This window comes from Marmota flaviventris, chromosome 11, assembly GCF_047511675.1.
Source record: "Marmota flaviventris isolate mMarFla1 chromosome 11, mMarFla1.hap1, whole genome shotgun sequence".
Taxonomy (NCBI): domain Eukaryota; kingdom Metazoa; phylum Chordata; class Mammalia; order Rodentia; family Sciuridae; genus Marmota; species Marmota flaviventris.
The window spans coordinates 30,300,363-30,314,684 of NC_092508.1; the positions used below are offsets into that span (position 1 = coordinate 30,300,363).

General features: G+C 36.3%; 1 protein-coding gene across 1 annotated transcript in view; it reads right to left on the reverse strand.

Moving 5' to 3' along the window:
• The window catches only part of Pard3b (par-3 family cell polarity regulator beta), a 1,014,040-nt gene that overhangs the window by 460,396 nt on the left and 539,322 nt on the right, over positions 1 to 14,322 (reverse strand). Inside the window, exons 9-10 of the mRNA XM_027941877.2 lie at positions 13,863 to 14,002; positions 12,237 to 12,365 (exon numbers count right to left, since the gene is read on the reverse strand). Of these exons, the coding sequence (XP_027797678.2) occupies positions 12,237 to 12,365; positions 13,863 to 14,002 (269 nt within the window). The remainder of the gene's footprint in view (positions 1 to 12,236; positions 12,366 to 13,862; positions 14,003 to 14,322) is intronic.

The window sequence follows — 14,322 nt, forward strand, 5'->3', positions numbered from 1 at the left end:
TGGGCCAATTAACTGAATCTTATGTCCCTGATATATACTCGTTCTGCTATAGAAAAGTAGATTATCCAATTTTCCAGATGTAATGTGGGATATTATAACAGTATAGACCCCCAGTGAATGTCTCCTTGAAATGTGATGCTGCTGCTCTTCCCATCTGAACAGGGAATCTATTTCCCCATTCCTTGGATCTCCACTGGCCTTGTGTCCTGTTTGGACCAAGAGAATGAGGCAAAAGTGACAGTGCACAAATTCTAAGGCTCAGTTTAAGGCCTCATACATCTTTTGTTTTTGTTGTCCTCAGAATGCTACGTAAGAACACTGGACTAAACTTTTTGGAGGATGAGACGACACGAAGGAAAACCATGGTGTTACCTAATAGTCAGTACCAACTAACAGACATATAATCTTGGCCATCTTGAGCCTTGTAGCCTGGCAACTGCTCCAATTAAATTCAGCTGCATGAATTAGTGCAAACAAAATCAGCAGAGGAACCTCTTATGCAACTCACAGAACTGTGAGAAATAACAAGTTATTATCTTAAACCTGTGAGTTTTGGGGTAGTTTGTTAAATGGCAATTATAACTCAAATATAAAACTTATAGAAGAAGGCATTGATTAGATCTGAAATTCACATTTGATAGATTTTCTCTGTTATACGGAGAAATGGTCCTGTTATAGACTTGTTCATGGGATGCTCTAAGTAGCCAACACAATTATCACTACAACCAAAATGTTTCTTTCTGCTCCTTACCTTACCTTCTGTGTCCTCAGTTTACTCCCTTATCTCTGGCTCATGCTTTGCCATATCCCTAGAAGTTTTCTTTTCTCTCCTTGTTTTTGAATCTATCCAGAGATCAATAAGAACCCCATTTCATAGATGTAACCTTTTATGATTTTAAAGTCCTTTGATTTTGACAGTCCTTGGACCTTCAAGGGACTTGATTGTTCTCTCAGATTCTTCCTTAAACTTGTACCACTGTTTTCCTCCTGTTAGCTTTCCCCAGAGAGGATGGATACCATTGTTTCTTCTCTAATGGCACATAGCACTGCCTAAGCTCTTGGTGTTTGGGGATCATGTTTTAGTACATTTTTAAAAACCTAGGGCATAGCATTTGGCAGAAATATACATTCAATGAATATCTGAGCAGATAATTCAGAAAATAGGTGTTCAGTAAATATTTACGGAATACTTAAGCCCGGTTATCTCCAACGTGGATCCAGAAAGAGAAAAGGGGGCCCAAGAAGACAATTCCTCTGGATCACAAACCTCTCTGAGTATCACGGAAGGCAGGCTTTTGGTTTCAGGGAGATGGAGTAAGGGAAGTTATGAATAAACATTTTGGTTGAGTGTTCTTGTGTTTGGCCAGTTTTTGTTTGCTTGCTTTTTGTTTTTAATTTGTTTATATTTATTTTCCTGTACCAGTGGGAAGCCAAAAATCTAAAGATGAAATATACAGTTGCTGGGAAGGAGGCTGCTGGAAGTCTGTAACTCACCTACAGGATGCTGAGGCCCACAGTACCAAGAGCCAGGACTACTGACTCCAGGGCTTAAGGAATGAATGATATGCAAGGGGAGCCTTGCTGTTCTTGGAGATGACACTTTTATCCCATCTTTTACAATTACCTCTATTTTATCACCACCTGGCATCTTAATATAATTTAGGGCAATGACTATTACCTGTATCATTGTCACTGCCCGGCATTCTCACATACAGTAAAAATAAATACATCTGTAATTGAGAGGTAACATACAGGTTGTTATTTGCTCTCAGAAAGACAGAATGAGAGGTCAGAAGTAAGAAAAGAAGGTAAAGAGAGAGGAAGAAAAAAAGAGAAAGAGAAAATATAAAAATATTGAGATAACATTTCAAGTTCTTTAGAAGCCTTCCTTAGGTCCTTAGCCTCTAAGAAACACAAAGAATTAATTATGGAAAGACTAGGTGATAAAAGTCCTTCATATAACTCAATAAGTGGCCACAAAACATAACTGAACTCGTTTAGAATCGAATATCCTTCCATCCAGGGCAGATTTAAAGAAGGGTAAACTTAAAGAGACATAACAATACTAAATGTTCTTTTGTCTTTTTTAACATTTGTGATAAAACAAATTTTCAAGAGAGAACTGGGAATGCAGGGGATCTCCATTTAGACATCAACAAGAATTAAATTGTATATGAATTATACTTGGGCATCTTAATTTAAATAATTATAATATCTCAAAGAAAAATGCGTCTTAACCCCTGCAATGTTTTGTTACAGATGACAAGTTCCATGAAAGGGCACCTATCTATTGCTGTGTTGGGCATCATGTGTTCTGCTCACTCATTAAAAATAATGAGAACACATTTAAAAGTCATTGCCCAGAGAATCTTTGGGGACGGGGCATGGGAAGAAGTAAGTGGCAACAGATCGTTATGCTTTATCAGCCCTTAGGAAAAAAAAAACAAACAAAAAACCCAATGATCTTAAGTTGATAGTCTTTAATGAAAAAGATCACACATTTTCCTAGAAGAACAGGCAGATGAAACATGTTCGAATCTCTAAGTATATTTCAAAGTGAAATGGACTGTAGTGGCAGTTTCACATGGGTGCTATTTACTTTGTAACAGCTGGAAAAGTCAACCACAATCAATTAAGGGACTATCCTCCTATCTTTAAATATTGTTTTACAAAATGAATGCATTTCCTTTTCATACACGAAATGTACCTTAACAAATGTATTGATCACAGGCACAGAGGCAATTAAGCAAATCAAGGTCATCCCCAGAGTTTTGTAACCCAACTTATTACACAGCTGCTCTATATTAACAGCTGTCATATATAACTGGTAACATTTAGATAACTGGTAATAAGAAGGATATTGTCAGTGGTTGGTCACACTATTACTTTTTCTGAGCTGTTTAAACATGTATATTCAGAAAATTCTCCTCTCTCTCTCTCTCTCTCTCTCTCTCTCTCTCTCTCTCTCTCTCTCTTTTTCTCTCTGTCTCTGAAAGCCTAATCATGGTCACAGTGGCCTCTAATAAGACATATGTCTTGCACCAGGAAAGTAGGGCTGAATCTCATGGCTCTTCATTGTTAACTTTGCAAGAAGATGTAATTAGGCCCCAATCCTCTGAAATGTCACGAGAGCTTCTTCACAGAATACAACACTCCTCTTTCTCTACTTCCAATCTCCAGCAGAACCATTCTTGTGATAAAAGCCATTAAGTATTTACCTTCTGGAAGCCATACAACCTGGCAAAATGGCCAGAGCTTCCTCCATCTGTTTTAATAATGCTGAACCACAGCATTTATCATCAACTATTTTATCAAGACTAGATTTTGCTGACAAGAGGGTTCAGTAAAATTCTTTCAGGTATAAGTACTTCCTAGAGAGTAGCAAATGACTATTAATCCCTCAGCCTTGTGGGTTACTGAAAGCATTCAAAAAAGCTGGCAAAGATTCAGGACCTAGTCTCTTCACCCTAAGTGCAAGTCCAGAAAGTTCAGAGTTTCTCAGTGAAGCAAAAGTCTTGCTTAAAAAAATACTTCTGACTTTGACAAACAATGTGAACTTTGGTGAGGAACAATATTTCTGTGCTCCATTTTTCTTCATCTGTAAAATAAATGGAAACTTAATTATAGCTGATTTGTGATCGGAAATAAGAATCATTTTCCTAGGAACTTTGAAATCTTGGATGCGAGTTGCTCCATAGTAGAATGGCAGAAGGTGGAATATGGTCCATGTAGGGGAATCAATGGAACATGCCTCACCCTTTAGCATCCAATAGAGGTCATAAAGGGAAAGGGAGAAGGGTTGTAGGTATAACTGCTGTGATAACACAGTTTTCCAAGCCTTTCAAGAGTACCTCTTTTTGGTATATATCTAAATCTACAAGTTACAAGGTGGTACATTACAAATTTTGAGCACAATCAAATTGAGTGTGGAAATTTTAGCGCACAATCAAGTTGGGCCTGAAAAAGTCAAGTAGAATTGAGTTTGCCTAAATAAATCAGGTGTAATTGCATTGGGTAACTGGATTGCACTCAGCGCTGGACCATTTCCAAAATGAGGGGCACACTGCCAAAAAGGCATGGCTCAATTGGGCTTGAAATTTTCACAGAACAAGAAATTGTTCATAGTACAGAAAAATAAGGCTGGGAATCTGATTATTGAAGCAGGTTAGTTAGAGCCACTAAGTTATCTGATAGCCCTTATATTCTTTATAATGAACCCAGTTTCCAGTGGTTCTCAAATTTGAGTGAGCATCATAATCACCTGGAGGACTTATTAAAACACATCTCTCAGTCCTACCTCCAGAGCTTCTGATTCAGCAGGACAGAAGGGAAACTTCAGTAGGACCTTGGAGAAACTAAGAATCCATAATGTCTATCCGGTTCCCAATTGATACTAATACTGCTGATCTGAGACCACACTTTGAGAACCACTATTCTAACAAATCATTGTAGCTAAAATTGAAGCATTTAAAAGATACTTTAAAATATCTTTAAATATTTAAATAAAAACCTGTAATACTTTTAAATAAAAAGTAGTGATATTGCTTTTCTGTCTTTACAAGAAAACTGTACAACTAGATTGTGCAAATGTCTTCATATCTTAGACCACCTACATTATGATTTACATTCAAAACAATCCTAACCCATACTGTCTTATGAAGCTATAAGTAGAGATCACTCTCAGAAATCTGAGGAAATCCCTGCATATTTTTAGATTTGGTTGAAAATAATCATACAGGATATGTAAGACACTAAATGCAGATATATATATATATATATATATATATATATATATATATATGGAGAGAGAGAGAGAGGCAGTAACAGCCTCTTTATCAATTCCTTTCCCACCTTCTATATACTATTGGTTTTAGTGATGTGTGGCTTTCATTCAGTCAGTCAACAAAAGTTTACTGACCATATTCATGCTCCAGGCATAGGAAATAACAAGAGTGAACATTATTTGGTACTTACTGTATGTTAGCATCTGTGTTCAGTAATTCTTATAGCGACTCTACAAAGTATGTGTTTTTGATGATTGAAGAGACAAAGACATTGAAAGATTGGATAAGTCTTCAAAACTCCAAAGCAGGGCTTCACATCCAGGCCACAAGGTCTCATCTGCTATTTCTCTATAGTTCTTAGGTTGAATGGAAAGATTTTAATATTATGTGATTCAGAGGCATTGTAAGGGGAATTTTGAATATAGATGGAAAACTAAATCTGGCTCTATTAGCCAGAAGTGGAGGCTCAAGGAAGCTTTGCCCAAAGAATGGGTCTGCTGATAGATACGCTAAGGAGTTGTGATGTGAAAGGGAGGGAGATTGGAGTCTTAGGCAGAGGCAAGGCTCATTGCAAATGTTTGGCAAGGAGGTGGCACTGGAAATACTCAAACAGGTAAAGAGTTTGGAATGGCTAGAGAGCAGAGAGAGAGAGAGAGAGAGGAGAGAGGAGAGAGAGAGAGGAGAGAAGAGAGAGAGAGAGAGAGAGAGAGAGAGAGAGAGAGAGAGAGAGAGAGAATGCTAGGATCCATGGGATCCATGAAAGAAACAAAATTCTAAGATAAAAATAATTGCTTCCTTTTCCAAATCAGCCTGTGCTTCTGTTAATGACATTACTAGACCTCTGAACTCAAATTTTTGCAGTCATTAAAATTTCTCATTCCATCATTCCCACATCTATTAGTTGCCAAAACCAAAGTTTTCTAACCCCATTCCAAACAGATAGGAAACCCCAACCTTTGCATTGACTTTCTCTCATTCAGAGAAGCAATGGAGATAATAGTAACAAGGAACATTTGTTGAATCCCATACTAGGCAGCCTTTTCTAAAAATTTATATACATCTTATTTAATCCTACCAAGTCTCTTGGGTGAACACTAATCTGATCCCCGTGTTTGGAATGACAAATGGAAGCTCAGGAAGGTACCATTATCCAAGGCCATTCAGTAAATAAGGATAGAGCCAAGATTCAACCCAAGTCTGACTGATTCCAGATCCCAAGCTGATAACCAGCACCCCCTAGTGAATAACAATAAGCTTTAGCAAGCATCCCAACATCTCTTTGCCCCATCAAATTTATTATAAATAGTACTCATGTTAGCTCCTTGCTTAGTAATCTATCCAAGGGGGCTGCTCACCATCTCCTTGATATATTTTATACTTTTCAATCTCTGAATAATTAAAGATCATTTTTATTTGTTTCCCACTTTTAGTTTTGCATTTTGAAATCCTAGTAAATCATTAAGGTCCTTCCCAAATGCTGTCATATTGATGAAAGCTTTCTTGGTCCCTGACATACATGATATTTCTGTAACATCTTATTTGTATAAGGATCTCATCACTCTTCTATATGGGCTAGAAGCTGCTTGAGGATAGGTACACATCTTATTCAACTCTGGAGTTTGTGTTAGAGATCCTTGAGTAAGATTCAGTACATGCCAGTTGAATGAAAATGCAGTAAGAAGCAAATGGGAGTTATTGTAGGGAGAAGCTGAAATGGAAACTATCATAGTAAAAATTCTAAAGTCTATAGAACTGTGTTAGCAATTCACAAATTATAGTGATGCATATTGTGTGTGTGTGTATGTTTCCATAATTACTAAAATTGAAAACCATAACCCTTGCACTTTGGTTTAGGTAGAAAAATCAATCTGAAATTATCCTTCAATTTCTGCTACTTTGCCACAAATAGCTACTATAATATTCATTCTTCCTTAAGTATCTTGGTTAATTAAGCATGGAATCATTTGAATCAAATAGCCAAAGGGAATAAAATAATATATCAGTTCAATGAGGTTCATCTAAGATTTCAAGCCAAAATTCTTCCATGATTTATGATGTTAAATAATTTGACATTTAAAGGTGCAATTTTTTTTTTTACTTAATAATAAGGTAATGTAAATGTTGTAGAAGGTGGGACCATATCTCATTGCCACAGTGGTCACAGGGACAGAACATATGGTAGCGTTTGAATACACTAAACTCAGCAACGATTAAGGGCATCTCCATACACATGTGCCTCATTTTTCCTCAGCAAAAGCAATGTTCCTAAGTGAAGGCCAAATCAGCATGACAAACATACCTAACTTTTGGTTCTCCATCATACCAGGCAGGAGAAATATTCTTACTTGAAATATAGTTAATCCCACTCACAGAGGCCAGCATTTAATAGCAGGCAAACTTGGCAGGTAGAAATTATAAATACATTTGAAATTTTCTCAGCTCGTTTTACCCACCAGGGGTTGCTGTGATTTTCAGGATAATTTAAAGATAAGGCAGCAGGTCAAGAAAATGAAACGTTAAAGAGGTTAACAAAGAAATGACAGAATATTTTCCTTCCCAGCATAAATGAAAGAAGACAGACACATGCATGCACATGAGGATGCATGGCAAATAACTCTCTTCTCTTTCTCTCTCTCTCAAAAAGAATTAAGGCATGAAATTAACAGAAAACCTATAGTTGTTCAGGATAATTTCTAAATGGAAAGATGGCCTTAGATGACTCTGTATAAGATGAAAAGAATTTCAGGCATCAGGGATAGAAAAGGACTTGTAGGCCACATCTCTCACAGAACAGACTCAATACACAACTGATAAGTAACATCAAGTTCATTTCAAGTGGAGACCAAACACAGTGGTTTCACCTTCCGATTCTGTTACCAACACTAATCTCAGAGTACCTTCTGCAAAATCATTCCTTATATGAACACCTCTTCAATAAAGTCTCAACTTGTCAAGCGGGTGAGGACATCAAAGGATCTTCTAGCCTGGGATTCTAGAAAAACTACCTTTGAAGCACAGTTCTTTTGGTAAAGTAACATACTAAAAACAGCTAAATCATATTGATGTTCTTATATAAATTGCTCTCATTTGATTCTCCAGCCCAGCCTGATACAGATGAAAAGGTGGTTAGCTAAATGTGCTGCTAAACTTATACTGCTGACGGATTGCTCAGGAGGAAGGACAGGGACCTGCAAATATAAGTTCAGCACAGTTCTCCTAGGTGGCAGGTCAGGAGACTGACCAGGAAATGGACGCTAAAGCCTTTGGAATGACAGAGGGTCACATCCGAGAGACAATACTATTTTGAGACTTCCTGTATGACTGCTGACCACATGCTTCAATAGCTGTTAAGCATTGAGACTTTACAAGAAGCTAATGATAGCAAGGAAGTGAGGAAGATTTAGTTGCTGGAAAACAGGCAGGGTAATGCTGTTAAGATGGTATAGAGCTCATGAAATAGCAAGGTTAAAACAAAAAGGGAAAGGACAGTTTCTCTGAACAGGAAAACAATAAACACAGTGTGTTTTCCTCAAAGGAGATAGAATGAGACAAAAGCAGGAAATGCTGTCCTTCCTTCATCCTGCTACATTTTCAATGGAAAGTCAAGTATGTGCATCAATCATGATAAGAGAGAAGAGACCAAAGTGATACCATCTTCCCTTTTTCAAAAGGAAAACAAAGAGATGCATCACATAACATTTCGTTCCTCATTTTGTTCTTTCAGAGTCCAGTGCATGCCACACCTAGAAGTAATTCCCACTGAAATAGTCCTGTCCATGCAAACATGACCTCTCTTTAAACTTTCAGTATAGTTCTTGCTTCTTGGTATTCACATCAGGCATTTGGGCTGAAAAAAAAAAAGTACTATTCTTTATTTATCCAACACAAAGATTTTGGGTCCACATGAGTTAGGTACTTATAATTCTCAAAGGCACTGCCTCCTTTTTTTTTTTTTTTTTCTGTGATTACAGAAAGTATTCCTCAAATTTCTACAGTGGACAGTCAAATATTTTTGAGTGTAGATACAGTCCAGAAAGTTCTAAGAGAATGAATACTAATCACATGCTTTTCATTTTTTGAAACTAAAAACAAGGAGTACAAATAAGTTATTTGTATTCATAATATCATACTTGCACAATTAATTTAATGACTCCCTGGTGGGCTCAGCCTATGAGGTCATTTCTGGGATAGAAATCAAAATTTACGAAATTTTATTAAAGAAAAGTGAAATAATATACGCAGGCTGCCTCACTTACAAAAGGTAAAAGTGGTAGGTTATAAAAAAATTTGCTTGACATTCAGTATTTTGGATCCCAGAATAGATTTTTTAAAATTAAATAAAGAAAACAATTGTTCAAAAAATAGTAATTATTCCTAGGGAAGTCTGTATAAATCTATTCACTTCATAATATATCTAAAGGATAGTATTATGTTCACATTACAGTGACAGTGGTAACATTCTAGAAAAAAATAATTATAGCTAGTGGTATTAAAAACTTATAATTAGCCACAGATGATAAGAGCTTTACATGTATTTTTTCTTTTAATCCTTACAACAAATTTATATTCCTTATATAGATTAGGAAGCTGAGCCTCAGAATGATTTTGTGTCCTGCTCTCAATCACACAGCTAAATGGTAGATATAGAAGTTGAGGTCTAGGAGTTGAAGTCCAGTGACAACTTTAAATGTTAGGTGACCTGGGCCTGTAGTCCCAGCTCAATGTGGGAGACTGGATGGATTTTTCAATTACACCACTCCTTTGCTTACTCACTGCAAAATTAGTTGGACTTACTGATTTTTACAACTCCCTTTAGTGTAAAAATTCTATTATTCCATTGGCTAACTTCTAGATATACTTGTCTTTGATAGAAAATGCATTTAGAATAACAACCTAGAACAAGATCGATCAGCATCCCTCCCCCTTTACCTGGGGGAGTGAGAAGAAGAAATTAGCTATGGAGTCAGGAATTCTAGAGATCATACAAGAGAACTGTCAGAACCACCAGATGTGGACCTGGGGGCTCCTGAGGGTTTACATTAGAACTCTGTCGTTAGGTTCTCTTGCATGTGTAAGGGCTGGCTGAAATGTTTCTCTTTCTATGAAGGGCTTTGTTCCTTTCAGAAACATAGTTCAACAGAATGAACAGTCAAAACTTCTTTCCTTTCTCTCCTATCTCTGAAATAAAGACACAATCCCACTGAGGTTTTCTCTGAGTTTTTATCTTTAGCAAACAAAGGTCTGAATAAGAAGTGAAAGGACTTCCTACTCTATGTACAAGCTGCGCCCTTTCTTATCATTTCTTTTCACTTTCACCCTGGTAGAAAAGGCCCAAGGTCTTTGAATAAACAAAGTTGAAAGAAAAACCATCTGTAATTCAGAGGAAAAAAACCGAGGACTTAAGCTTCTGCAGCATTTCTTGGGAAGAGAAAGGAGCTTGAGCAAGATGAGATTCTGCCTTCCAAAATGGTTGGGTGCAGAGAAAACAAGAAGAGGAAAGGAGCTGGGTTCCCTGGTGCACGCCTGTAATCCTGGCAGCTCAGGAGGCGGAGGCAGGGGGATTGTGAGTTCAAAGTCAGCCTCAGCAAAAGTGAGGTGCTAAGCAACTCGGTGAGCCCCTGTCTCTAAATAAAATACAAAATAGGGCTGGTCATGTGGTTCAGTGGTCAAGTGCCCCTGAGTTCAATCCCTAGTTCCCAAAAAAAGAAGAGAAAAGGAGGTGAATAGTTTGTCTTTATGACTTACACCACTCACTCTTCTTGCTTTCTGTTTGACTACAGTTCTTCCCAGCACATACAGTGCGGCAAGGGGGACGATGAACAAGAGCATGGGAAAGACAGGGAAGGAGCAACGGAATCCAAGTACAGATTGATATCTTAGAGGTTGTTTAGACTTATTTAACTTTCCTGATGGGAGAATGTTTATTATAGAGCACTCTTGACAGATGGTAAGGCAGGCCATGTTTGAATATTCTAAGTAACACTTTTTGTTCTTATACAGTCTGATAGTTGGAAAGTTCTTACAACATTATCTCCTTCCAGCCATTTGCTTTGGGACAAGTTCAAAGAGAGTAGGAAAAGAGTCTTCATTATTTTTGCATGCCCCAAATCTCTAACTTTGCACCAACCAGATACACTGTTTGTTACATATTTGGTGAAAATTATCATGTCTTCTAAACTTTCTCTTCTTTAAGCTAAATAGCCTCATTAACTCTCCCAAGGAACCTTCACTGTTCTGATGATCTGACTCTGTTATCTATATGTGCCTTTGTCATCTCTTACACAGATTCAAAGAAAATAAAAATTTAAAAAACAGGGAGTAATTTAAAGTCCCTTTATCCCATCTGCTTTCCTTTGTTGTTAGCCACAAAACCCCTTTTGAATTTTCTATAGCCTTCTTTAAAAAAAATGGTATTTCAATAAATAAACAATATGAATTCATTGTAATACATATACAAGAAAGTTAAAATTTCTCATAGCCTCAGCATTTGGGGTACATCTCTTCCCAATTATTTTGTTTCAGTTTTTAATGTAATTGGATCATTCTGCATGTATAATTATATAGAATTTTATTTTTTACTTAATATTATTCCATATTTTCTCATGCCATTAATAACTCCTCACTGAGCCCATTTTAAGTTTATCATATTTCATTGGAGAAATATCTAGTTATTTATCTAACCAATACCTTATGGCTATATAGCACCAAATATATCACTATTTTATATAGGACTTTGGGGAAAAAAATCAATGTACATGAATTTTTTCCATATCTTTGATCATCAATTCAGGACAGATTACTAAAAGTGTAGTTTCTAGGTCAAAGGGTATACATTTTTATGAAGACTTAAAATTCTCTTCCTCAAGATGCCTTTTCCAGTCCTTGAGACCTGTAATGTTAATCTTAACATGCTATGGTTCTCCTTCTTAATTTTCATTTCCATTTTGAAGACTGGCTTCTGTTTCTGTTTCTTTTTAGACTGGATACTCCATGAAAGAGGGGCAAGGAACTATTTTTCTGTTTTATGTAGGTCTTAGCCTGCAGCATATACTCCATATATATTTTATTTAATTAGTCGAATTTTGTTGAATAGTTATCAATAAACGTGTTTGAATCTGTATATCCAAAGCATTGTTTACATGTACCCAATTCCTTGCAGCAATGCCTAAAAAAATGTGATACTCCAAAGGAATAAATACTCAAATCCAACTTTGGTATAAATGTAATCCCAGCAGCTCAGGAGGCTAAGGCAGGGGGATTGTGAGTTCAAAGTCAGCCTCAGAAAAAGTGAGGCACTAAACAACTCAGTGACACCCCGTCTCTAAATAAAATACAAAATAGGGCTGGTAAAATGGCTCAGTGGTCAAGAACTAGGTAGTAAGCTACTGTGAATTCGATGAGTGTGTTAAGATCTTCACTGAAAATTCAGTGAGACTGAGCTCTGAACATTACCAGTTCTCGGGGCAGAAAATTTCCTTCTTGGCGAGCGATGACCAGAGAGGCTGTCTCTCCCTGCTTGGTGCTCCTTAGCATAGCCACAAGCTCTTCCTGAGTTCGTCCAGTGACATCTCTGCCATTAACCTAATGAATAAAATCATATGAATAGTCACAATTACATTTTCTGACCATCATTATTATGATGCTGAACAAACTCAGTCAGTCATTAGTAACAGCAATTTTTTCTAAGCCATCACATTCTTCGGAGGGGAAAATCAAATTGACAGGTACCAGAGATTGATTTGTCAATTAGGTGGAAAGTAGATTTCAAATGCTTGCTTGGCACCATTTTTTACCCAATAGAACAAGAAGAAATGAACTATTACTACATGGCAAATTCCTCTGGCAATATGAGTATTTCTTTTTATATAATTCTAAAATGCTCTCATGTCCAGAAAATTATAGTCAGAAGATTGTCATAAGTTATTGGAAATTCTAATTTGGAGCTATGTTAGTCATTTGGTGCATCTTCCTCATGATCTAGAACTACATGAAAAGCTAGTCTTGATTTCATGCCCTAAAAGAGTGAAAATAAACCAGCCAGTTTTACTAAAGATGATTTCTTAAGAGGTAAATACATCAGCAACATAAGATTAACAAGAATATGATGCTACTAAAAAATGAATGAAAAAAAAAAGACTTTCAGATATTCCAAATAATTATCTATGTTAAAACCCATTTAGCTGTTTCTATTACTAGCTGTGTATACCAGGTTATGAAAATTTGGACAATGCATAGTTCAACCTGAGAAACACCCCACCCCTTAAAAGTTAAAAAAAAAAAAAAAAAACACACTGTTGCAAAGGCTTGGGTGTGACTGAAATTCCTTTGACCTCACTGAATATATGATGAACTGTTGGAGTTAATGCAAATTCTCCAAGAACCCTAAGAAGTAAGAAAGAGAAGATATGGAAAAGTCTTCGTTATTATTTGACCCCATATCACTGATCTCACTGGGGACTTAACATTAAGTTAGGCTACTCATTAACTAGTTTCATAATTAGAGTCCTTATCTTGTCTATAAGTAATAAATTTTAATATATTTTATATTCAAAATGAAATGCTAGTGTACAGTTAGCCTTCCATATCCATGGATTTCATTAGAATCTATGGATTCAATGAATCTCCGATTAAAAAAAAATTTTAAAAAATCTCTCTTACATGAGAATGGGAAGTTATATTCCATGTATGTATAATATGTCAAAATATATTCTACCGTCATGTAAAAAGAGAACAAATTAAAAAAAAAAAACTTTAAAAATTCCTTGTATATGCATTGAACATGTACAGATTTTTAAATGCCATTATTCCTTAAAAAATATAGTATAATTGTCATTTTCACAGCTTTTATATGGCATTAGGTATTATAAGTTATCTAGAAATGATTTAACGTATACAGGAGGGTGGTGTCCAGATTATGAGCCATTTTACATAAAGGATCTGAGCATCTGCAGAATGTAGTAATCTTGCGGAGTGGTCTTGAAACCAATCTGCCAGGGATACTGTGAGAGACAGCTGTATATGTTCATGTATTTATTTATTTACTAATATTTTATCAAAGTTATTAATTTAAATCCTTACCTCCAAAATTCTGTCTCCTGACTGTAGCCGGCCATCTTTTATTGCTGCTCCCTTTGGCAAAATATTTTTTACGAAAATGGGACCAGGACCATGTATGGAAGAATCTCTGGTAACCACAGTGAAACCAAGTCCTTCAGGGCCTAGCGTATAAGACCAGAAAAGTGAACAGTCACTTTCAGCATACATAATATTATATTCGATCTTACAGTAAAAATCTACCTAATTTAGACTAAGAATAAGTAAAATATTTACATTCCAGAAGGTTTAAAATATGCTTCAGTTCCTCTGGTTTCAAATAAAATTATGGTTTCTGACAGGCCATGATGGTATCAAAGTGAATATGGCGCCCTATATATCTGTGCTACACTTTTGTTTATTCAGGTTTTGGAAGAAATGCACATATTATCCATATGCCTGAGATGGGTTCCTCAGTAAACCATAACCTGACTGCATAATTTCC